Source organism: Fistularia commersonii, chromosome 14, assembly GCF_037954325.1.
Source record: "Fistularia commersonii isolate RoL2024-O1a breed Wild chromosome 14, RoL_Fcom_v1.0, whole genome shotgun sequence".
Classification (NCBI taxonomy): Eukaryota; Metazoa; Chordata; class Actinopteri; order Syngnathiformes; family Fistulariidae; genus Fistularia; species Fistularia commersonii.
In genome coordinates, this window is record NC_141297.1 from 430,420 (window position 1) to 454,131 (window position 23,712).

General features: G+C 54.8%; 1 protein-coding gene across 1 annotated transcript; it reads left to right on the top strand.

Moving 5' to 3' along the window:
• The first annotated feature begins 105 nt into the window (after window positions 1-105).
• On the top strand, window positions 106-21,751 carry fam120c (family with sequence similarity 120 member C). Its single transcript, XM_086159087.1, has 17 exons — window positions 106-1,770; window positions 5,227-5,473; window positions 5,575-5,657; window positions 7,233-7,361; window positions 8,415-8,517; window positions 8,600-8,673; window positions 8,854-9,128; window positions 10,412-10,574; window positions 10,711-10,794; window positions 10,874-11,045; window positions 12,159-12,408; window positions 12,702-12,816; window positions 12,914-13,123; window positions 14,220-14,460; window positions 14,914-15,049; window positions 15,376-15,439; window positions 15,544-21,751. Exons 1-17 carry the CDS (start codon window positions 1,255-1,257, stop codon window positions 15,799-15,801), a joined length of 3,120 nt encoding a protein of 1,039 aa, XP_086015213.1. The 5' UTR covers window positions 106-1,254; the 3' UTR covers window positions 15,802-21,751.
• Window positions 21,752-23,712: the final 1,961 nt, after the last annotated feature.

The window sequence follows — 23,712 nt, forward strand, 5'->3', positions numbered from 1 at the left end:
CGCCTCCCTGTCGCACGCTTGTCAATAGGACGTGCTCGGGTCATTGGACTACATCTCCCGGCGTGCCGCGCGGCCGCGCCTCCTCCCTCCGCTCCCTCCGCCTTCTCTCCCACTCCACTGGGCCGCGAGGAAGTCGCAAGATGGCTGATGTCGCTTGGAAGTAATGTTCCCCTCTGTAACATGAAGCCGTGAGCGTGGACGACAGCGAGGGAGGCACCGTCGGGCTTTTCTTTTTATTTTCTTTTAGTTGATTTTCTTTTGTTTCGCCAAACATCCATCTCATTCCGCGTCGTGTCTGCCCCGGACTTGTCTTCGGGAGTTGACGCGTCAAAATCACGCCGGGGACCCTGCCAGCAGCTAGCGGAGGCTAACGGCGGAGGCTAGCAGCGGCGGCTAGCAACGGAGGCTAACGGCGGGGGCTAGAAGCGGAGGCTAACAGCAGCTAGCGGAGGCTAACGGCGGCGGCTAGCCTCGTAGTTAGCAAATAGAAGTGCAGCTAGCCAGCTAGCAAGCTAGCCAGCCAGGCGGGCGGGCGGGCGGTCGGGCGGGCAGGCAGGCAGGCAGGCAGGCGTCCATCGCCGCGAGTTAGTTTGTTTTAACCGCCGTCTTGACCCCCGAGAGCCGGCGACGCGTCGTTACGCCTCCGTGGAGTGGACGTTCTCCCTCGCGGCGGTGCGGGACACATACCGGAACATTTCAACTGTCACCGTGAAAGGATGACTCGTAGCCGCCGCTCGCTCTCACATCATGTCCGCGCACTGGCCGTCCAGCCTGCGGTTTGCTAACTAATGCGCAGTACCGCATCCGCTTCATGTGCACGACCCGGCGCCGTGACGCTCTGCCGGGGCTTTTCTCGTTAATACCCGCCGCCCGGCCCGTCGGCCGCCAAGCCGCTCTGTTGAAGGCCAGAATTATGGCAAGGGGCCAGGCGGCGAACTTCCCCCGGTGGTAGGGAGCTACACTGGCCTTGCTGGCAGCGCACCAGAAGCCCACAGGGATGGACGCTAAACTCGGCTCCCACGACCAAAACTGAGAGGTGGCATTTCCGCGTCCCCGCCAGCAGCCCCCGCAGGCCGCCCCGCCGACTTCGTTGCAGGCCCCCGGGCGGCACACACGGCTCCCCGGCCCACGGTAGTTCAGTCAGTCCTCCGGAGACGGTTAGCTCGTCTCGCCCCTCCGCACAGCTCCACCACGGCGTACCGGACGTATTCCGAGCCCGCTCCCGGCCACACGCACCGGCTCAACAACACCGTCATGGGCGTGCAGGGCTTCCAGGAGTACCTGGAGAAGCGCTGCCCCGGGGCCGCGGTCCCGGTGGACCTCCTCAAGCTCGCCCGCTCCGCGGCTCGCCAGCCCCCGCACCACCATCACCCGCACCACCACCCGCATCACCCCGGGCCCATGCCTCCCCCGCCTCCGCCCGCCAGGATCCTCATCGACGCCGACTCCGGCCTGCAGCGCCTCTACGGCGGCTACCAGACGGACTGGGTGTGCGGCGGCGAGTGGAACGCCATGCTGGGCTACCTGGCCGCCCTGTCGCAGGCCTGCCTGTACCAGGGGGGTCTGGAGCTGGTCGTGGTCTTCAACGGTACCCTGGGGAAGGAGCGCTGGCCCGAGTGGGCGCGGCGGGCCCAGGGCCAGCGGCAGACGGCGCAGCTCATCGTCAACCACGTCGGCAGCAAGGCCACCCCGCCTCCCCGGGCATGGTTCCTGCCCCCGGCCTGCCTCAGCCACTGCGTCCGCCTGGCCATGTTCCGCTTCCGAGTGCGGGTGAGCAGCGCGTCCGTTAACCGGGACCTTTTTTCTTCTCCTTATGTGGTCATTTCAAACGGCCCCCATGTCTGACTTCGATCTTAGGTCAGGAGGTGTTTGACTCCCCGACTCTCCCCAGCGGCGGGCCGGGCTTTATTTCTCATATTTCACTCCCATGTGTGCAGCCTGCAGGCCGTCCCGTGCTGGCACGGATCTCACCCCGCTCACCCCCCTCCCGCAGGCCCGGGGGTGGGGTGGGGTGGGTGGGGTGGGGGGCAGAGGTGCACGGCCTGCAGCCCGGTAGCTCGCTGCTGCAGCGGCCGTGCGTTTTGGGCGAGCACGGTTAGACATTTGTATTGTATGACATGACCCAGTCTAGCCCGTGAATTACATAACATGAACCCAATGAACCTTTCATACATTGTTGAACAACTGCTGAGTGGAGAGACTATTTATAGCCCCCCCCCCATGCCTGTCCATGTAATGACTTCTTTTCCGCCCATCACTTACTCTGGTGTTGAGGGTACTCCTGGGTTTTTGTTTTTTTTTAATTATTTTGTAATCTTGCTGACCTGTTGACACAGTATCACATGAACCTTGCGCTGTGTGTTAGCCTCTGGCGCCAAAGACCTTTTTTAGTGTGGCATAAAGACGGGGCAGATCATTTCAGTCGCACGTATGAATAAATAACGTGTGACTCACGCTCTTTTATTTTTTTTAAATTCCTTTGGTGAATCACTGATTGTTCACGCCGTTCCCTCCCATCAACTTCTGCAAACAGTCGAGTCCTTTCTGCGCTCGAACGGGCTGTCCGTCTGCCTGCGTGCCGGTGTTCAAAACACAATGCCTTTAGTTTCTCCTGAGAGGATACTTGTTAGAGCAGAAGAATCCCACCCACATTTCCGCGCGGCCCACTCCGACGCTCCTCGCGCTCACACGCTGCCGGGAAGCACAGATTCCGCACGTTCTACTTTATCCGACTGGTATTTTGAGAACACCGTCTGCTGCGCGGAGTGTGTTTTGTAGGTGTCGTTTCTTTGTTTCGTTCTTTCTTTCTCCGTGTCTGTCCGGCACCTTATGTCTGGGGTATGGCTCCGCGCAGGCCTCAAATGCAGCTGGAAAAATAAGCCTGTGCGTCCGTCCCGTCTCCTCCCGTCCCGTATTGCGTTTACCTGACTGAAGAGACTCGATGAGCTGCTCGTGAGATTCTTAATGAAGCGCCGATGAGCGTAATTCCACCATTTTCTCATTCATTTACAAAAGTTGGTTAAGATCAGAAATTATTCATGGAATGTCCCTCCGCACAGCTTGTCGTTTGAAAGAGAGAACTCCCCCGTGCACCATTTGCAGGCAGCTGAGGGCGGCTCGCCGGCCTGGCCGGAGCTGCACAGTTACACTGCTGTTCACCGACGGGGAGAAAACAGACGAGGCACAGTGGCGGTGATGGCGTGTCGAGTGTCCCTTTATCTCTAGTTGTGTATGGATCCCTCCTTGTGAACCCCTGGTCTCTATTTCCACCGCAGGCTTTTCTGACCCCGCTTCTCCGTCTCCCAGTCCTTTGGCAGAAATAAAAGCCAGCGGGAAACACAGAACTTCAATCTTGTCGGATAAACCCGTCTTTGCGGAATCCGTTCGCAGCTCAAACAGCCGACGTATGGCTAAGTTGGCGGTATGCTTGAAATGAACGGTGATAGTACTACAGTAGTACTATGGTGAGGCCTCCGGCAGCTCCCGCCGACTACCTTTTGGAATAAGCCCGGGGTTCCGGAGTGCTTCTGTGAGCCGCTGGCCTCAGCGGGCCCCGGCGTGGGAGGTGACACACACACATAATTAGCAAATCGCTCCGATTCGGTCTGATGTGGAACTGCACTGTGTGGACTGAGCTGTGGAAGATCTCTGCTTCAAACATGAAAGAAACCTCCGTACAAAGCGTTCTTTACATGAACCTGTTTTCAAAAACATCACATCGCTATTTCAACGGATAAGCAATTCCAAAATATATTGGATATGAGGCTAATGGCACAGGTCGATCATGATGTTCTGTCTGCGTACAGCCAATGCTAAAGGCCTCACTCTTCAGCTGCCTTCAGACCAGGTTATGATTAATAATTTTGTCCAAGAAAAGTGTGTTTGTGGTGGTGGGTGCATTCAAGGCCCCACACAATAGTCACAAAAGATCTTATTATTGTTATTCAATGAAGGGAGTTGTGGAGCAAAGATGGCGGCGCAGTGAGTTCCCTCTGACGTGGTTCCACGTTTCACTCCAGACCTCGGAAAAATGTTTGCGGCGTCCCCTCTCTGGCGTGGCCGCCATTGTTGTCGAGTCGCGCTGATCCCCGGCGAGCCGATGGTTTGCCAGACCGGTGCACGCTGTGTGCGCGGTGGGGGGTTCTGATTCCAGCGGGCCGGTACACATTTGAATAAAAATGTCAGAAACGGGGTCATTGTTCGGACTGACAGATGACTGCGGCTCCACGTTCATGTGCAGCACAAACACCACCTGCTCTGCATCGCCGGCTGTTAGTCTTCACGTCTTTTCTCTCTCCCGGATGCAAATTTATGCACCGACGGGCTGTAAAACCTTACTTTTCATTGTGTCATTTTCTGTAGATTTATGTGTTTATATCACGGACGGCATTTCAAAGTAGAGTGGCTCTTCTCCTCCTCCTCCTCCTTTGGGCTGCTTCCTTCAGGAGATGCAGCCGATCGCCTGGCTCCATCCAATGTTCACCCTGAGCGGCGGCTTGAAAAACATCGATTTCCATATATAGCGGCGGGAGACCCGGACTGGACGCGGGTCTGGGCGATTGAAGGGATGTGCAGGGCGTGTTGATGGTAGACCTCGGACAGTGACGGGAGGTCATTTGCGGACCTTGAAAGGTGCAAACTGAGGCGTGTGGAGTGATATGTGTCTGGGTGTGCACGGGTGTCCCAGTGTCTGCCTGTCCATAAGTCTCATCGGAACTGTGGAGGACATTAATCCCTTGTTTTGGTGTAATACGAGCCGGTCCTGGAGCCCCGCCGCCGCTCCGGTACATATTTCTATTATTCTTTATTTCTGACACTGGATACAGGAGTTGAGTTAGATAGATAATAGTGTGCCTTCTTTTTCTGTGTGTTTGATAAAGTTTTGTAACTTTTACAAAACATGACAGAACAAATCTGCAAATCACCCGTGCCTTTGCGAGGGACGTCCTGACTAATGAGTTAATAACAGTCATGCTAGTCAGACACAGCTGGAAAAACATCAGGAGTCTGTTCCAAACCATGACAAACATTGAACCGGTACGTTTCCCGGTTGGAGCAGCGACGAGTCCAGGTCCTTGTTTGGGTGTGAAGGGTGTCTGATTCAAAGACCGTGGGAAAAGGCCGTTTTGTCGGACTCTGTTTTGTGCTCTTGTTGCTGAGCGCCGTGGACGCCGCGCTCCAAACTCCACACGGGCACAATTTTTCTGACGCGCGTCTTGTCCGCAGGTTGTACAGACGTTGGAGGACCACCACCAGGAAGTGCTGTCCCTCTACAGGGACTATGGATTTGCCGGCCTGATCGCTCAGGATTCGGAGTTCGCCCTCTGCAATGTCCCCGCCTACTTCTCCTCCCACGCACTCAAACTGAGCTGGAACGGCAAGAACCTGACCACACACCAGTATCTGCTGTCTGAGGCCGCCAGACAGCTCGGGCTCAAGACCCAGCACCTGCCCTGCTTCGCTGCTCTGCTGGGTAACCACACACACACACACACACCTTCTCTCACTCAGATGGCAAGTCCAATTTTCTTTTCTGCGAAGATAATCGAAAATCGAACCTTCCTGTCGTTGCAGGAAATCATATTCTGCCTGATGAAGACCTGGCTGCCTTCCACTGGAGCCTGCTGGGACCGGAGCACCCACTAGCTTCACTCAAGGTACCTCGGATCTTCTCACGTCCGGAGTCCTCGGGAAAACACGACCCGCCGCTGCTCTATTGAAATAATGTAATACTGCTCATTCGATTGGAGAAGAATGGAGTGGTGCATTCAGTCATGATGCCTCCTAAATATCCGCCAGTTCAGAAACCATCACATACACAGCTTCTAAAGCTGTCGGGGTGGAGGACGCCACTGGAGACCGCGCGCCACTCCGGGAAACAGCTCTCGCGCCCCGAGCGGCAGGCGTGATCTCTGAGCAGGAGCCGCGTTCTCCGGTTGTCATCGAACACGGTCCTTCTTAGCCTCTGAGCTCCACCGGGTCCACCTGGTGACCAGGGAGGGGTTGTTGTTCTAGCGGGAGGGACACGGAATTAGATGAAACGGGCAGAGAAAGGAGTCCTCTAGAACGGCCGACGTCTTCGGCTGGACGTTACGAAGCTCCGTCACATGAGGAGGAGGCTGGAGAAGAACATCTGGCAAACGAGAATCATTCTGGTGAAACCCGATCCCGGCTTCTCTGACCGTCAGGGGAAACGGCGAGTGCAGTTTTCCTCTCACTTAGCGCGTGGGGAAGTTGATCTGGGAGGCGTCCGGCGCCGGTGGCGGGGGCTGGAGCTCAGCGCCGGGAGCGTGCGCTCCGTCAGTCACCCAGGTATCCACGGTGTCGCCGTCGCGTCAGCCGGGCCTGCTGTCGCCCCGTTTTCCCACCGTTTCCCGATGACCCCGCACGTCCGCTGTCCAACCCGGTCCACGCGAAGCTCTTAGCTTAGCTTCTTGCTAGTCCGTCTGCGGTGTTCTCAGACAGGCTGTCATCGCGCCTTGCTCTCCGAGGCGGCGGCCATTGCACTTGTAGGCTAAATCTTTGATCGGTACCGTTAGATTGGACCTGTTCAGGAGTCGAGTGCCGTCCAGGCTGATCAATGCTGAGCGTGAAGAAAGGTGAGCAGGTGCCCGCTAGAAGATAGGACTGGACGGCAGCTGTGCCGTCCGTGTCGCCCTGACGCACACACACACCTCTGAGCTCACCTGTAGGCCGAGGTCATGTGTGTCCAGCTCATACGGGGGAGGGGTGTGTGTGTGTGTGTGTGTGTGTAACTGTAATTCAGGCTTCTCTGCATCAGCATCTCAGACGGGTCGCTGTGAAAGCAGCAGCAGACATGAATGGCCTTCCAGTGAAGACCAGGCTGCCGCCGCACGCCGTCGCCATGGTCACGACTGGGGTTTTTTTTTTTTTTTATGTCCCTGGCTCAGATCGAGGCGGAGGTGGTACCACACTGATCTGATAGCATGTAATTATGATGTGTGTGTGTGTGTGTGTGTGTGTGTGTGTGTGCCTGCTTTCTGCTGGACAGTATCTTTTTACAAGGGCTGCGCTGCTGCAGCGCTCGTAAAAAGATTGAAGAAACGGTAATTATTAACTAATCCCATAATGGAAGCCCTGTTCCCGCTGGCTGTGGAAAAGAACCGGTTCCCAAGGAGCTCCAGCAGAGCCACTGAATTCCAGGAATCTAGATAAAGCGAGGATGACAAACAGCAGCCCTGACCGCGGCCCGTTGCTCTGCTGTGTCCCAGGTGCGAGCCCATCAGCTGGTGCTGCCGCCCTGCGAGGTGGTCATCAAGGCCGTGTCGGAGTACGTCTCCTCCATCAAGGACCTTGGAAACCTCGATGCCATTGCCAGAGATGTCTTCAAACAGTCACAGGTGGGTGGTCTCCGCCAGAGATGAGGGCAGGCGGGGTTCTCGGCTCCCGAAAGGAAGTATGAGCAGAAAAGTCCAGGAGCGAGGTGAGGTTTTATGGTGAAATCCTCAGATTCCTTCACAGTGTGTAAAATAATGGCCATGAAGAATCAAAATCAAGTTGGCGGCTGCCTCCCGTGACCTTCCTTCCCACAAACACCTGCGTCCTGCTGCCCATCGGAGGTCCTGCTGGCCCCGATCGGGACGCCTCGGTCCAATCCAGACTCCCAAGATCTGCTTTCAGATTTCGTTCCAACCCGATGTCGACTTCGGAAAACTTAGGAAAACTTAGAAAAACTTAGAAAATCAATAGGAAAACTTAGATGTGGACTGTAGGCTGAGTCTTCCCAGAGGAGGCGGTCTGATGTTGGCACGGTCGTCTCTGGATCAGCCCACCAGGCGGGACTGTCCACCTGCCAATCAAGGAGGCCTTCAAGACGTGTGAAAGGGACTCATGAGGAGAAGTTGCGATGTGACCCCGTCTCCAGCCGCGGGTGCCGGCTTTGAAAAACAAACCCGATGGGTTCGGTGTCGGAGGCTCCTGGACCAGCCCGTCGCTGGGATGGATCCAGGCTGGCAGTCACAGCCCTGCTGGTCTTCGACACCAGGGAGAAGGGACAGAAAAAAAAGCCTGCATTCAGTCTTATTTGTAAGAAAAACCACTTGATCCAGAAATGTGAAGGTTTTGAATTTGTTAACATTCTGTTTGGGCCTCGTGAATTCAGCCGCTGCCGTTCCAGCATGTGTAAGCTCTAGAAATCCGACCGCCAGGACCGGACCCGGCCTGAGAAGAGGCCAGACGGCAGATCCCCGTCTTACTGATCCTAGAGCTATTAATTAACGCCATGCTAAAGCTGATCTTCTCTGGACCTGTGCTGACCTGACATGGGCAGAACGCCGGGTCACATTGTGTAACAGTTGTTGTTGTTGTCGTCGCTCTTAAAGTGAGACGTCGCCGCAGGCCCGTCTTCTCCTCAGAGGACTGAGTTTCCTTACGTTCTCCGTCCCCCCCCACAGTCTCGTATGGAGGACAAGGTGGAGCGATTCAAGAAAGCCGTGGAGTATTTCTCCGCCGCCTCCAAGCCACGCTCGCCCAACATGGGGCCCTCCTCTTTCATTTGTGAGTATCCAGCCGCTTTCCCTTTTCACCGGAGAGTCTGCATCCGGCTAACATCTGATGGGCTTTTCCTTGTCCTGCTCAGTACCTGGGTTTGGACCCGCTCCGTTCGGGGGACCACCTGGCCACATGGGACCCATGCAGCCTGGAAAGAATCAGGTAAGAGCGATCTTCTAATCCAGCTGTATCTGCATGGGTGGAGGCTGGTGCTCTGGCTCCTCCACCCCAGTCCTCCGTCCGAACGCCACGAGATGCTTCTGTTTTGAGCTGAAGCGCCAGAATGTTATTGGCTCCCTCTCTCCCTCCCGCCCACCCCCGGTTCTCCTCCGTCTCTTTCAGTTCCCGCCTCCCCAGGTTCCGGGGTTGAAGCCACCCTATCAGAACGCCCCGTATGGACCTGGCTCCGCCCCACTGTTCCAGAACCCCCCGCTGCCCCCCCAGGACTGCAACGATTCACTGACGGGCAAGATGGGCTTCTCCGACTGGTCAGCTCCATATGATTCCACTCAGGGGGGAAGTCGTCTGCCGAACCATCACGCCAGCACTCAGTCTGGACCCTCTCCGTCTCCTTCCTCCTCATCGGATGGCGACGAGCCCAACGACAGCAACGCCAAGTAAGAGATGGCGTCCCGGTCCGGTCCTTCCGGTCCTTCCGGTCCTTCCGGCCCTCTCGCTCTCCCTCTGCACGTAGAAGATGGGTGTCTTAGCGTTGTGGTCGGGGCTCGTGTTTGTGTCAGCGCCGTGGCGGGTTCAAGGGTCAGATCACCTCCTAACCGGCCCTTCGGGGACGCCGGTCTCCCCAAACGCCGCGCCCCGGGCTCAGCTCCTCCAACGCTGTTCAGGGATGTTCTCGTAATCCAAAGGCTCCGCTGTCTGCAGCGGAAAGCATAGATATTCATAGCCTGGGTCTGACCGGGAGGGTTCGTGTGTGTGCCCGTCCCAAGGACCGCTGGTCTGTGACGGCGTGCGAGGCCAGAAGGAGCTCCGTTTGGAGGAAAGGCAGCGCAGCGTCGGTAGCTGGCCGTGAATGTCGCTCGAGCATTCATTACCAGGGAGTCCCGGCGATGGTACAACTTGCCATCTCCTGACGCCCGTCTGGCTGTTGCCTCCGTCGCGTCATCCGCAGGTCTGCGCCCATTCCCACGCTCGGACGCGGGGCGTCTGGCTCCTTGGCGGCCGGAGTGACGGCGTCGCTGTGCTTGGCTGGCGGCTGACAGCGCGGACCGGGACGGCTTTGGATGGAGAGAAATTCCCTTTGACGCAAGCCAAGCGTCTGGATCCTCCTGCCGAGGCGCCCAGTTTGTCTGTTCATGTGTAACACGCTGTTCAGATTCCACTGATGGTCACCATTTAATCTGTCACCATAGTGTGACTTTCATAGACAGCACGCGGCCCGTTTCCACGGCGCCGGCTTCAGGCCGCCGGCGAGACGTCCTCTTGGGCTGGACGTCCTGCGGGGAGCAGACGGTGAGCCGAAGGCCCCGGCCGGCCTCGCTCGGGTCGGCACATATGCTGTGTTGATGCTGCTCGTGGACGAAGCAGCTGTCTTCAGGCCCCTTGCTTGTGTGGAAACACCTCTGAACATCTCACACAGCAGCCCCGCTTTAGTCAACAAGCCTCCTGACAGGTTAAGGGATTACGGCCGGGGGGGGTCACCTGCAGGGGAGGCTGGATTTAGAGGTTGTCGTCTCCTCACCCGCTGCGCCCTTCGTCCCTCAGTCCGGCAGAAACGGGACCCCAAGCTCGGCCGCAGCGCGCCACCATTCCAGACGCTCGGCTCGCTACCGGACGGGACCGCTAAACATGCTACCGGACGGGACCGCTAAACATGCTACCGGACGGGACCGCTAAACATGCTACCGGACGGGACCGCTAAACATGCCCCTTCCCTCCGCAGCCATCTGACGGACAAGCCCTCTCGGTGGGAGGACCCCGCCGGACGGGGGGGCTCGGCCTCTGGAGACGGTTCCCAAGGCAACGGGAGCGGGTCAAACATTCCCTCACTGCTATCTATGGCGACGCGAAGTCACATGGACATAACCACGCCCCCTCTGCCTCAGGTGTGTGTGTGTGTGTGTGTGTGTGTGTGTGTGTGTGTGTGTGTGTGTGTGTGTGTGTGTGTGTGTGTGTGTGTGTGTGTGTGTGTGTGTGTGTGTGGTAGAAGAGCTGGTGTGACGCTGAGGTGTGTCTCTGCAGGTCAGTGCCGAGGTTCTCCGTGTAGCTGAGCACAGACACAGAAGAGGACTGATGTACCCCCAGATCTACCACATATTGACCAAGGTAAGCGGCTGCTGCGCGGCACGTCGGCCATCTTGGCCTCTCCGACAAGGGTTAAGGTTCAAACCCTCTCTCGCCACAGGGAGAGATGAAAATGCCAGTGTGCATAGAAGACGAGTGCAACTCTGAGCTGCCCCCTGCCTCCCTGCTGTTCCGCGCTGCCAGACAGTACGCCTATGGCGTCCTCTTCAGCCTGGCAGAAACACACCGCCGCCTGGAGAGGCTCGCCCTGAGGAAGAGGGCTCCTCTGGAAGGTAGGACCGAGATCCCGAGGCGGGGTTGGCAGATCGACCCGGAACCGCTTATCGCCCCTTAAGTTGCCAGACCTCACCTCTCCAAGGTGGCCGAGTTGGAGGCGGTGATGGTGTTGTTGTTCTCACGGAAGGAGAGGCGGCTAAGTAGAAGCTGCTGAGATGGTTTGAGAGAGCCAGCGTTTGCGGTGATAGACGTGACCATGGTTTGGGGAAGCGCCCATCTGCAGCAAGTGTTCTAGAGGAGAAAGTGTGAGAACGTAGGGAAGGCCTGACGTCCTGGTGAACATCGTAGAACACAGGAGGTCCTTCACGTGCCCTCCAGCCTGAGCAGCTCCCTCTGTCAGCGGTGGAATTTTCCAGCGGCGTGTTTCACCACTAATACGAACATTTCAACCGTGCAATCTGAAAGTCACACCTTCCGCTCGGCCCTCGGCGCTCTGCACCGCCAGCTTTCCGCCAGCACATTTGCTTCCTTCCTTGGCCGTCCAAAGAGGATTGGTTTCCTGTATGAAACCTCAGCCGGGGGTAGCAGGAGGCGTGGATCTGGTGGAACCCGGTGTTTGCTCCCATAGATTTGGGGACCAGGGGGAGACCTGGTCCTCTGCGGTCGCCCTGCAGGCTCCGGGACGTCTAAAACCCGCATGATGATTGATTTGGCGAATTATTGGTGGGTAATGAATCAATAGTGCATTCTGTCTGTCGTTTCTCCTTCCCCTTCACAAGAAGGAGGAAGTGGTCCTTCCATAGTTCTGTGGCTGCTGACCGACGCAGAACGCGGTGACGGTAGTCGACCAGTTAGAAAGGAAAGGGTTTCCGCCGCAGACCTGGAGCAACGTTAGGATCCGAGTCTTCTCTCGTGAGGCTCTCCAGAGGAGACGCCCGAGGAAGCCCGGCCAAGATTGAGAGCTGTATTTCCTGGAAACGGCGTTCAGCCGCTCCTCCTGTCTGTAGTTTTTCTAGAACAATCCCGACCTTGATCTCCAAACGACACCCCCTGTGTTTTCTTTTGTTGTTCCACTGAGGCGCCAGAAGGCGGCTCAGGTCGCCGGCCTTCCAGACGGTGCAGAAACCCTGCGCTGTTTGATTCTGCACCAACACCTTCTCCGGTCTCAGTCCCTCCAGTGATCGTCAAAGAGTGGAGCAGCGGGAAATCCAAGTCGGCCCTGACCCCGGAGCTGGTCCCGGCGCTGTGTTTCCGGGAGTGGACCTGCCCCAACCTGCGGCGCCTGTGGTTGGGCCGGGCCAGCGAAGACCGCTCCAGGAGAACCAGGGCCTTCCTGGCCTGCCTGCGCTCGGACTGCCCGGCCCTCCTCAACCCAGCACAGGTCCCGCAGCATCTGCTGCTCATGTGCTGCGTGCTCAGGTACCACCGACCAGCCCCGTGCGTGTGTGTGTGTGCGTGTGTGTGTTGGATGATGTGGTTCAACTGTAACAATTAAAGTGGCCCGACTGATGAGCTCTCCAGCGCTGTGAGGGCAGGAGCTCCAGTGGAGCCTGGAAGCTGCTGACCATCTGAGATGATCACCCTCTAGATTTATGCATTTCTGAACCTCAGAGTTGGAGGGCTCACTCGGCCGGCGCGGAAGTAGATTCGTCAGCTCGGACGGCCGGCGTCCTAGTCCACCTTCCTCAGCGACTGCTTTCCCTCGCCGTCAGGTATATGATGCAGTGGCCCGGGGGGCGGATCCTCCAGAGGCACGAGCTGGACGCCTTCCTCGCCCAGGCCGTCTCCAACCAGCTCTACGAACCTGACCAGCTGCAGGAGCTGAAAGTTAGTGAAACCCGGACGTGGTGCCTCTGAGCAGGCGCTGAGAATGGGCTTCATTGATGCGGCTGTCTGGGCGTGTGTGTGTGTGTGTTTGTGTCAGGTGGAGAAGGTGGACGCGCGCGGCGTGCAGCTGGCTGCTCTCTTCATGGCGGGCGTGGACACGGCGCTCTTCATCAACGACGTCTGTGGCCAGCCTTTGCCGTGGGAACACTGCTGTCCCTGGGGCTTCTTCGACGGCAAGCTGTTCCAGACCAAACTGGCCCGGGCCGCTCGGGACCGCGCTGCCTTGCTGGACATGTGCGAGGGGCAGGTAGGAGCCCGACGGCCTGCCGCTACGCTATGCTAACACCGGAAGTGTAGGAAGTCACCCGAAAGACGCCGTCGACATCTGCATGAAATTGTCCGCGTCTGTTCAGAATCACATATCAGGGGTCGGCAACCCGTAACACCCGAAGAGCCGTTTGGACCCGGTTTCCTCGGAAAAGAAAACTCTGGGAGCCGCAATTACTTTTTGACGTCTAAAATAAAGGTACCGCTGTATATATGATTTTTATTACCTTTACACTTTGTATAAACAAGTGTGTCGTGTGTTGCTTCTGAAATTCACAAAGTATTACAGAGAAATTAAATATTATTTATGTAATGAAGTCATTTTGAGCTTTGGGCTTTCAGAGCGTGTCGCGGAGCCTTGACCTGAATTTCAAAAATAAATCGGGAAAAAAAATCACTGTGTCAGTAAACAATGAAAAATAATTACTTGCAAAATATCTTCATAAATATTTATTTTACCTGGTTTATGGGACTTCTGCTCCTGAACTTCTGCGCACAGCATCTGCACATCAGGACTTTTACCGGCTAGCGGGTATACCGGCTTCCGCCAGTGTGACGTTGAGCGGCGAAAAATAATAAAAATAATTGTATTTAATATTTCAAGATCACAATAATCTTCCAACGTAGAACTAAAAGTTAAAAAAAGGAATGAACACAAATGAAATACACTTCAATTAAATATTTATAATTTATTTTCCCAAGACACTCAGAGCCGCAGTGTAAAGATGGAAGAGCCGCATGCAGGTTGCCAACCCCTGACATACATGTCATATATGTCATATATGACATGTATGACATGTATGTATGAGAAGCTCCGGAATCAGGGCGAGTGTAGCCTCGCTGATGTAGAAGGCTTGTTCTCCAAAGCCTTTGCAGATTCTTCCACCCGGGAAGTAAAGCGTCCTCTCACTGTCTGCACGGGGCTTCCACACTTCTAAACACCCACCGCGGCGTTAAACACAGATAACACACACCTGGGGAACAGCGGCAGGGCGTCGGAGCAGAAGGACAAGACGTGTTGACGTTGGCGGTCGGCGTTGTGACTGATTTGCCCTGCTCTGCTCTCTGACCTGCAGGAGGAGCTGGTGTCCAAGGTTGAGAAGATGCGTCAGGCCATCCTTGAGGGCATCAACCTGTCTCGCCCTCCTCCGCCGCCCCCTCCACTTCCACCTCCTGCCTTTCTACCGCCTGCCATGGTGCCCCCGTTCTACCCCATGCCCCCCCTGTACCCGCCTCGCCCCATGGGCGGCATGCCTCCTCCCCACCACCCGCATCACCCCCACCACCCGGCCCAGCACAGACCCAGAGCCTTCCCAGGTACGGCCGCAGTCTTTCCCCGCCTCCTTCCGGGCGCCGTGGAATCTCAGATCGCCGCGCCCTGACGCCTCTTAGTCGGCCCCGGGGGACAAATAGTCTTTAAATTGGAATTTGAATGACCTGTAGTGAGCTTGCTTGACGCAAGTGCAGGACACGGGTCCCAAAACAAGCAGAGCTGTTGAGCAAACCTGATGAAACCCTGCTTTGGCCAGCGGGTCGAAGGTCCAGGGCGCCGCTGAGACGCTGGGCTGTGTGTTTTCTCACACACCACATGAACAGTATCTCAGAAAGAGTCAGTCTGAGACCAGATGGGGGACCCCAAAGGGGTCCAGCCTGTAGGAGGAGTGAGGAGGGCCTGACACACACACACACACACACACACACACACACACACACACACACACACACACACACACACACACGGCAGTCAGTGATGTTGTCTTCTCTCTGCAGGCATCCAGTCCATCCCGCCTCAGGGAGGGAAGCTGGAGATCGCCGGCATGGTGGTGGGTCAGTGGGCCGGGAACAAGCCGGTTCGCGGGAGGGGGGGATTCAACATGCAGGTGGTGTCGGTGGGAGCAGGGAAAGGGTGAGTCTGATTTTCACTCCAGCATCGGCCGGCGGCGTTCGGATTGATCCTTTGCTTTCCGCCTGGACGGGATGAAAGTCTGATTCTTTTTTAAGGGTTTAGTACGCACAGCTTTCATATTTGGGCCGCGCAGTCTGGCGGCCATGTTTCTGACTCGGGAGCAGGCGTGGGAGTCCTCGGGTACGGGAATGGGAGAACACTCCCGATGTGGGCCAGAAGGTGGAGGAGCAGCCTCAAACCTATGCGAAGGAGAGGGATGAGGCCGTCGTCTTCCGGGCCTCACCTGTCTGTCTGTCTGTCTGTCTGTCTGTCTGTCTGTCCTGCAGGAGGGGGAAGGAGATCCAAGCAAAACTTCGGGGAGGGAAAAAGGCAACTGCCAACAGAACCCAGGTGAGATCCTCCTCCACAGCTGCCCGGCCTCTGGCCCACGGGTCGACGGGAGCGCCGAAGCCGCCCGCCGGCTCCTGACGTTGTCCTGTTCCTGTGTTCCCCAGACCTCACCGCCCCCCCCATCCAGCAGCCCCCCAAAGCCCTCAGAGGAGGCCGGATCCACGCCGGAGGTTGCCGCTCAGCAGCTGAACGGCAACTCGCCGGCCTCCGCCATCGGCCAGCCCTTGGAGCTGGCCCCCCTGGCCCAGCCAATCCCGTGTGCCTTAGCCAGCAGAGACAACCAATCAGAGGGGGTGGAGGTGGAGGCCCCCTGTTGCCTTGACGACTGCCCGTCAGACGGAGCGCTACAGAAGGAGGAGTGACGGCGTCCTCGCCGGGACGCACTGCTCTGAGAAAGTTATCTGTGTTCGACTGCCTTTCCCTGTTTTGTAGCCCCGCCTGCCGGCCGCCGCCTGTCACATGGAGCAGGAGTTGGGGGGCGTCGGGCGGCGCCCCCCAACTCCTGCGCCGCTTCATGTGACAGGCGGGCGCCGCTAGCAGCCCCAGCGGTTAACTCCCATTTTAGTTTTCTCATGTGGTTTTACATTGTTTTATAAAGAGAGGTTTTCTCCATGAGTCTGTAAGCGCCCCACCCCTCGAAAAATCCTATTTGCCCCCCCCCCTCCCGCACTCAGAGTGAAACAAGCTTGAAGCTCCGCCCCCCCACGCCACCCCCGCCCCCACCCCCCATTTCCACCCGCCACTCGATCAGCCCCCCTTAGGTATGGGTACCTGTGCGGTACCAGCCCCCTTGTGTCTGAATGGTCCCATTCATTGAATTTCTGCACACAGATATTAAGCTTACGGTCACGCGACAGATTGGATGTGGTTTCCATGGTTACAGCATCCAGGCCCGGTCGCTACGGTCGGTCATGTGCGTCGATGCGGTCCGTCGCCGTCTCGTGTTAGAAGCTCGGAGGTGTTCGGAGTTTGACTCCGGACGCTTGGAGAAAGTTGACCAAGCCATTGAAACGTTTTTTTTCTGTACGGTGACCCCCCTTGACCCCCCTTGACCCCCCCCCCCACTCAAATCAAATCAGAAGTGCCGCCTAGCCGCACTGCTCAACGCCATGTTAGCGCAGCTGCTAACAGCTGACCCCTGTTTATCAATGAATCGGTTTCCGATCACTGGAGCACCTCTGCACCGCCGTGATACCAGCGCGTGATCTTACTTTGACCGATGTAGCAAAGCCCAGAGCTAAGCTGTGCTCAGAGACCCCAGGAATTAACGCACCTTAAGCCCCAAAAGTATGCAAGGTTATCCCCCGCTCCTCCCAAAAAGAAAAGTGCATTATGATATGATCTCCCAGCCCCCCGACCCCTCGTCCCAAAGCTTTGATTGTACTATCCCAACGGAAGCACTTAATGTTGTATTTAAATGTAAGGAATTTGAAACAAGCCCCAAATAGAGTTGAATTGACAGTGTGTGAGGGGTGTCGCCCTGCGCCTGAGTAAATCATTACGATATGTAGAACTACGTTTTAAAGGTAGAGATCTATTTGTGAGACGTCAGAATGTGAACAGAGTGGTTTCAGACAAAGAGGCCCTTTGTTTTAAAAGAAAAAAAAAAAAAAAATGTTAAACCACACTGGACAGTTCCTCTACCAAGTGAGATATAGAAGAAGCTCCGAGGCACCTTCTGGAGTTTTTAAGGCCAAAAAAAAAGATAAGAGTAAAGCTGCCCAGCAAACAGAGGGGTCGCTAAGCGACGGCCGCCGCCGTCTGGCTCCGAGGCCCCCCGGGCCGCCGGGGCCCAGCGGGGCCCTGCGGCCGCTAGGTTTTCCCGGGAAACGGTTTCCCGCTTCAGAAAAGAAAAGTTATTTCCAAAGTGTATGTCAGAGCGGTCCGGCTCGGCCCCTCGGACCGAGTCACGGTTTAGTCACGACTGGAGCCGCCGCCCCGCGGAGCCCTCCCCGCCGCGTCACTTTAGTCCAGCGGAATGCACTTCCCCGAGCCGCCGGAGCCGAGCCGGGCCGAGCCGGGCCGAGCCGGGCCGGGGACTCGCGTGACAGGAAGGAGGTGCCCTGGCGGCGAGAATTCTGTGACACGGAGCTGTTTTATCGGAGCACTTATGTTTGTATAGATTGAGATGTGTCCCCCCGCAGTAGGTTTCATCTGACAACGGAAATGCAAACACGTACTTCTCATCCGCAAAGAACTGCCGGGTTCCCAGCAGTAGACCCACACCGAGACGCTGGCCTTGATTTTTCCGTCTCTAGACCCGACCCCGAGGTCGAGATGAGCTCGTTTCTTTACAGAGAGCCGCGTAAAGGCAAGTCAGCAGGAAGCACCTTATTTTCTTAACTATGTTGATGACTTGTGCTCTTCCACGTGCCACAGAAGTTAACATGGGGAGAACAAAATAACACGCAAGCTCTTAGGAAATTCGGTTTTAAAGGAAAAGAGTCAAAACCCCGACTATATGTAAGTGTCAATGTAGTCGCGTCAGACATCCCCTCTGTTATGAACTCAACCGTTACAGCGAAAGAAAATACAAACCACGCCGAGCGTCGGCCCGGCGCCGCCGCCGCTCTCGGGCCGGGCCGGGCCGCCGCCGTCGTCTCTTACACCAACACCAAACCAACCCAGAGGTTCGGACTCGTAGCCGTTAATGGTAGGGATGGCAAACCGAGCGCTGCGGGTGTTCTTAGGGTAAGAGTAGGTCGCGGCGTCAGGCTTATCAATGGACTGTAACACTCAGACACCAAGACTAGGCCAGAGGATATGTAGCTCCCCTGGCCGGGAATACTAAGGCTAGAATTACTAGGAGTCATATACTTAACTGCTTTCAACTTTTGACATTAGTACAAATGTGTGTATTGCAACAGTACATTGTTAGGAGACGGCTTTTTTTCCGCGGCGAGCCAGAGTGTGATCTGGTACACGATGCCCTCTCTCGATTTTCTGCTCGCCAGTTACAAAACTTACACCACACACACACACACACACACACACACACGCATCAAAGCAAAAACCCACTACACACGCACACACACACACAGATAGGTATTCAGTTGCATTTGTTACCAGCAGCATTCTCTCTGCTTTTGTGCTGAAGTGGTTTCGTGCAGTTTCCCAGTGGAGTGGTCGTCCGTTCATTGGAGGTCATTTGGTAACACATTCTACTGAGTCCAGAACCCCACCGCAAACACACACCTCGCACACACACCAGACCCGCCATTGTCTGAACACCACACACACACACACACACACACCGATACATAGATGTTGAACCCTGAGTTACACCGTAGATAGTATGGAAAAAAACAAAAACAGCAGCACCATACATGATGTAGTGTCCCTTCTTTTGTCCTCGTCTGTTTTAGTTCAATAGATATTTGATCAGTGATTTTTATGCTTGTTATTTGCCGCCCCCTCAGTCCAACCCCCCCCTCGGCTACTACACTTTCTCTCTTCGATTTCCATGCCCCTCACACACACACATACACACACACACACACACACACACACATGCTTATTTCAGTTCTTCTCAGCCCTTTGGCCTTCCTCAGCTTGCACACACACACACACACACACACACACATAAACTCATTTCAAAAGCAGTTGCAATTAAACATACTTTGACACAGTTGACACAAACACACACTCTCACACACACACACCGTCCCCCCGCCCCGCTCTCAGCCCCCCCCCCCCCGCCCGCCCGTAGAACCGTCGGTGTCGTTCTATTGGCCGTTCTCTCTCTCTCTCACTCTCACTCTCTCTCACTCTCTTTGGGCTGCCCCGCCCCTTAATCAACCCAACTAACAGTAAAGGTTATATTAACGTTAATATTCAGTTTCTGTATGTATCTAGCCAGAGTCTGGAAAAAAAAACTCAGAAAAAAAGTCAAAACTGTTTTATTCAATTGTGCAAAATGTGTTTTTCTTACTATTTTTAATGTTATTACATCTTCTAATCTAATCCTTCTACCATCGCTTCAGTTAGTACTGAGCTACGCTTAGCCAACCTAGAGATTTGAACTGTAACGATTGCCATTTTTTCCTTACCTGTATTTTATATGGCATCTTTAGACCACCTCACCGTTTATGTGCGTAAGTAAATATCGCCCGCTACCAATTGAGAATCGTCGTCTGCACTATGTTTGATTTCTCTCTCTCTCAACCGATCGCCCGATGGATGTGCAGTCCGCCGGGACTGCTGTCAAACCAAGTTGAACTCTGCGCCCTTGCACAAAGCAGCCAAGCATCTCTTGTGAACACCTGAGAACCAAAGTACACCTAGAACCCCCTCCCCTCCAGAAAAGCCCCCATAGTTGCTCCCCCCAGTCCCGACATTGCTGGTTTGCCCCTGCCCCCCCTCCCGCCCCTCCGGAGTAACCAGTTTCTTTTGATTCTAACAATCACATATATATATAATGACTTTGCAGCACGTGTCATTTTTATCTGACGAGCCTGTGAGGTGTTTTGACACCGTGGTTGTCGTGGAGACGCAGACAGACAGGGCCGAGTCGGCGGCGGCGTGGGTGACTCTGCTTCCGTTGTGAGTCGCGCGTGGCCGGTGTTAGCCGCGTAGCAGGCAGCAGCGATCGATGCGTCTTTACCCCCCACACACACACACACACATACACACGCGTTGTTGTAGCTCTCGTGAAGTTGCCCTTTGACCCCCGGTGGTCTGTCTTTGCCGGAGTGAAGGAGGAGGCCGTTCCAAGGGGCCGAGCCGTCCTCCAAACCCCTGTGAAAGACGGATCACCTTTCGATTCAAAGTAGAGAAAATATAAAAGGTTCATTTTTATGTGTTTTCTTTTAAAAAAAAATTGTAAAAAAAAAAAGATCATCCAAAAGTTTTCCTCCAGTTGTAGTTTGTATGAAATTGAACACCCGATAAAGTAGAGCTCGTGGTTTCAGTCGGAGTGAGCTGATCGGTCCTGATGCCTGTTGGGTTTCACGGGAAGAAAAGGCATTATATGAACTGTTTTTTTCTCCAACAAAGTGAGAATGGGTTTATTTCTGGTCTGTTTCTTCCCTGGCTGGAAGCATCCAGTGGCTCCCGGGCGTCTTCGCTCAGCTGGATGAACCGTTGTCACCGCTCAGGCCAAGATCTTCTCAGTTCGATAAACGCTTTCCGCTTTTCTCATCCTGTCCCATAACCCGTGGGCTCCCGTGGGCTCCCGTGGGCTCCCGGGCCCAGACCTAAACCCCATGGCACCTGTGGTCAGTATTTCACTGTTCAGTTTATCTCAACCAAAACACGTCTGAAGTCCCTTCCATTAAACTGCATTTCAGCACCGATTTCAAATAGAGTTCTCAGTCTGTAAAATAACAAGTAATACTGCGTTCCCGAGTAAGATTTATTGTTGGAGGGCTTGTTGATCCCATTTTAAGGTCAACTGAATTGGAAGCGAAAAGCCCCGTCGGACGTTTAAAAGTAGAGATCTGATGTTGGACTGTTTTTCCAGAGTCGCCCCTTTTTGCCCCGGCTATCTATCTGAGCGGGAGCGTCCCGCGGAAAGCAGGCCTCTCGCCCGCCGTCAGGGCTGAGGGTGGCCTCGGCGGGCGCCAGCTGCCCGCCTGGCTGCCCGTCGGGAGCGTCCGAGGAGGCGGACGGCGCACGGAGAGCTAACAGTATTAATGTCTGTCATACAGAGTGTTGAAGCGTCTTTGGTCGTCTCCTTCCTGTTCTGGCAAGGATTCTCTTCAGTCCAGTTTGGATAAGGGTCCCTATTCTGTCTGTCTCTCTCTACACTGCCACCCCCCCCCACCCCCCAAAAGCCCCCGCCCCGCCCCCCGAGCTCCAGTTTACCCCCGGCCCCTTCTCTTCTGTGGCCGAGTCCCGCTCTGGTGCTCGATATATATTTGTCTTGGATCCTCGCGAGGCCTTTTCCTGCCCCGCCGGGTCAAACATGCCTTTCAGCAAACGTTGTACCGAAGCATGGACTCCCAGCACCCAGCCCCCCCCTGCCCCCTAAAAATACTACCTGTGCAGCGAAAAGGGTTAAAAATCTATCCATAATATTATTGTTATAGAAATATTATCATCATTATTGCTGTTATAATTATGGTTGGTATAATTTGTCATCATCGTTAGCATTATGGAAGCACCAGACTGTTTGTGGAAAGACCAGAAAAAGAAAGGGTTTTATTTTTTCTTTTTTTTTTTTTTCAATTTGTCTGGCTGTTGGTGGTCTGATCTCACAGAGGGAGGGGAGGACGGTTCAGAAAGAGACAAAGATGGCAGTCATGTTTGTACTGGTTGGGAAATGACTTACAGTGCTGAAATAAAATTTATTCTTTTAGTAAAAAAAAAGTACTCCTGGTGTCCTGTCCGCTTATTTTATCCAAGGTGGTCTTTTTGGCCTGGAAGAGCCTTTACACCAACATGTGGTATTCTTTGATAGACCATCACCAATCTATAGCCAAATATTTCTTAAGTGAGGGAAAGATAATCTTGCAAAATTGCACTATATGAACAGCACCTAAGCTACAAGACAAATTTGTAGAAAAACATGGAAGTAAGGGGAGGCCCAAAAGACTGAAATTCTGCAAATAGGCCCATTTGTTGAGATATTTTACAAAAGATCTGAACAGAACAATGTAAACTGGAGTGTACATTGTATATACGTAAGATAAAGAATCACTTGAATTCACGACAACTAGGTCACAGGTCTGATGCAACATAAAATGAAAACTACTTGCCAAAGCCGAGTGTGAAAAAGTAAACTTGGTTTTCAATGTAACTTGTCAAATGTTTGGCATTTAAGATTGGAAATGACCCCGAGGTAGATAAAAATTGAGGTCAAAATTTAACCCTTTATTATTATTATCATTATTATTATCATTGTTGTTGTAAGTTAAAGCAAAACAAGTCATTCACTGTAAGTGTTGATGTTATGAATGCAGTTTGAATTGCTGAAAGCTCAGCCAAGATCTCGCTCAGCCACCCTCTAAGTCTCGCGATACTTCCATGTGTCACCAGCGACTCACGCAGCTAGCAACCACAAGCTTTGCCCGGAAAGATGGCGAGGATGAGGATGGGGATCCACCGGGGCTCCGCGGCGGCTCCACCCTGCTGCACGGCGGCGACACCGGGAGCCGAAGCGAGCAGCGAAGCGGCTGCCGTTGCTGACGCGGGCGGCCGCGGGCTCACGGCCGTGACCGGACAGCGGATGCGGCAGGACGGAGGTCGGAGAACCGCCAATTCCAGCTAGCTGTCCGCTAACTCGGCTAGCTGGCTCCCGCGGCGTGCCGCCGCCGCCGCCGCCGCCGCCACCGCCGCGGTGAGTGTCCTTCCACGGGGGAACGGAGCCGCAAACCCGGTTCGGTCAGGGACCGAATCCTCGGTACCGCATTTCAAATTCGCGGGGGGTGTTTAAACCTGACGGCCGTTTCCCCGGGGGGGCGACGGAGGTCGTGTTAGCCTGTTAGCCTCACCTGTGGCTGGCGACGTTAGCGTCATGATTGATGCCCGGCGGAGGTGGACCGGGGCCGGGGAGGAAACTACCGGCCGCGGGGCCCCAAATTTATACGCTTATTGTTACACACGAACCGTGGCAACTATAGAAGTCAAAATAAAAACTCTGCTTAAGAAATTACCCAAACCTAAGATTTTAACAACATTGGAAAAAGAAATAGGTAAAGTACAAATGAATGAGGTATCAGCTTTGAACATGTTGTCCTCTAAGGTGACCGCCTGTGAAATGCATGATGGAATACTGTCCTCACACACACACACACACACACACTCACACTCACACTCACACAATCTCTGATGGCAGCAAGGCTAGTTGCTGGCCAGATCATGGGAAGCATCTGGGGGTTCAGCATCTTGGCCGAGGACACCTGGGCAGGGGGAGAAGCCAGGGATCCATCAGCTCCTCCTGCTGAAACGCTGCCGCCTCATCAGGACGATGGTATTCTTCTGTTTGTCCTCCTGCATCAGTCCAGTCCTGGCTGGCAGTGGGTGCAGACGTCGACACGGAGCGAGCGTCCGACACCGAAGGTGGTCTGGGAGAGCTGATTCTGTTTATCTTTCTCTCACCTGTTTGAGACAAATGCGGTCAGTATTTTCATCAAGGAAATGCCTGAGAAACTGCTGAAGGACAAGACTGGGACACCATAGTCAATGTCACACTGAGGGCAGTTGTTGCCCAGTGCTTGGTGTGATTCTCTCACCCCTTGGAACACACACACACACACACACACATTTTCTGTGTTGCCTGAAATGTTGAAGGAGATCTGAATAAAATTCGGCTCGCACACAATTTCTTATGA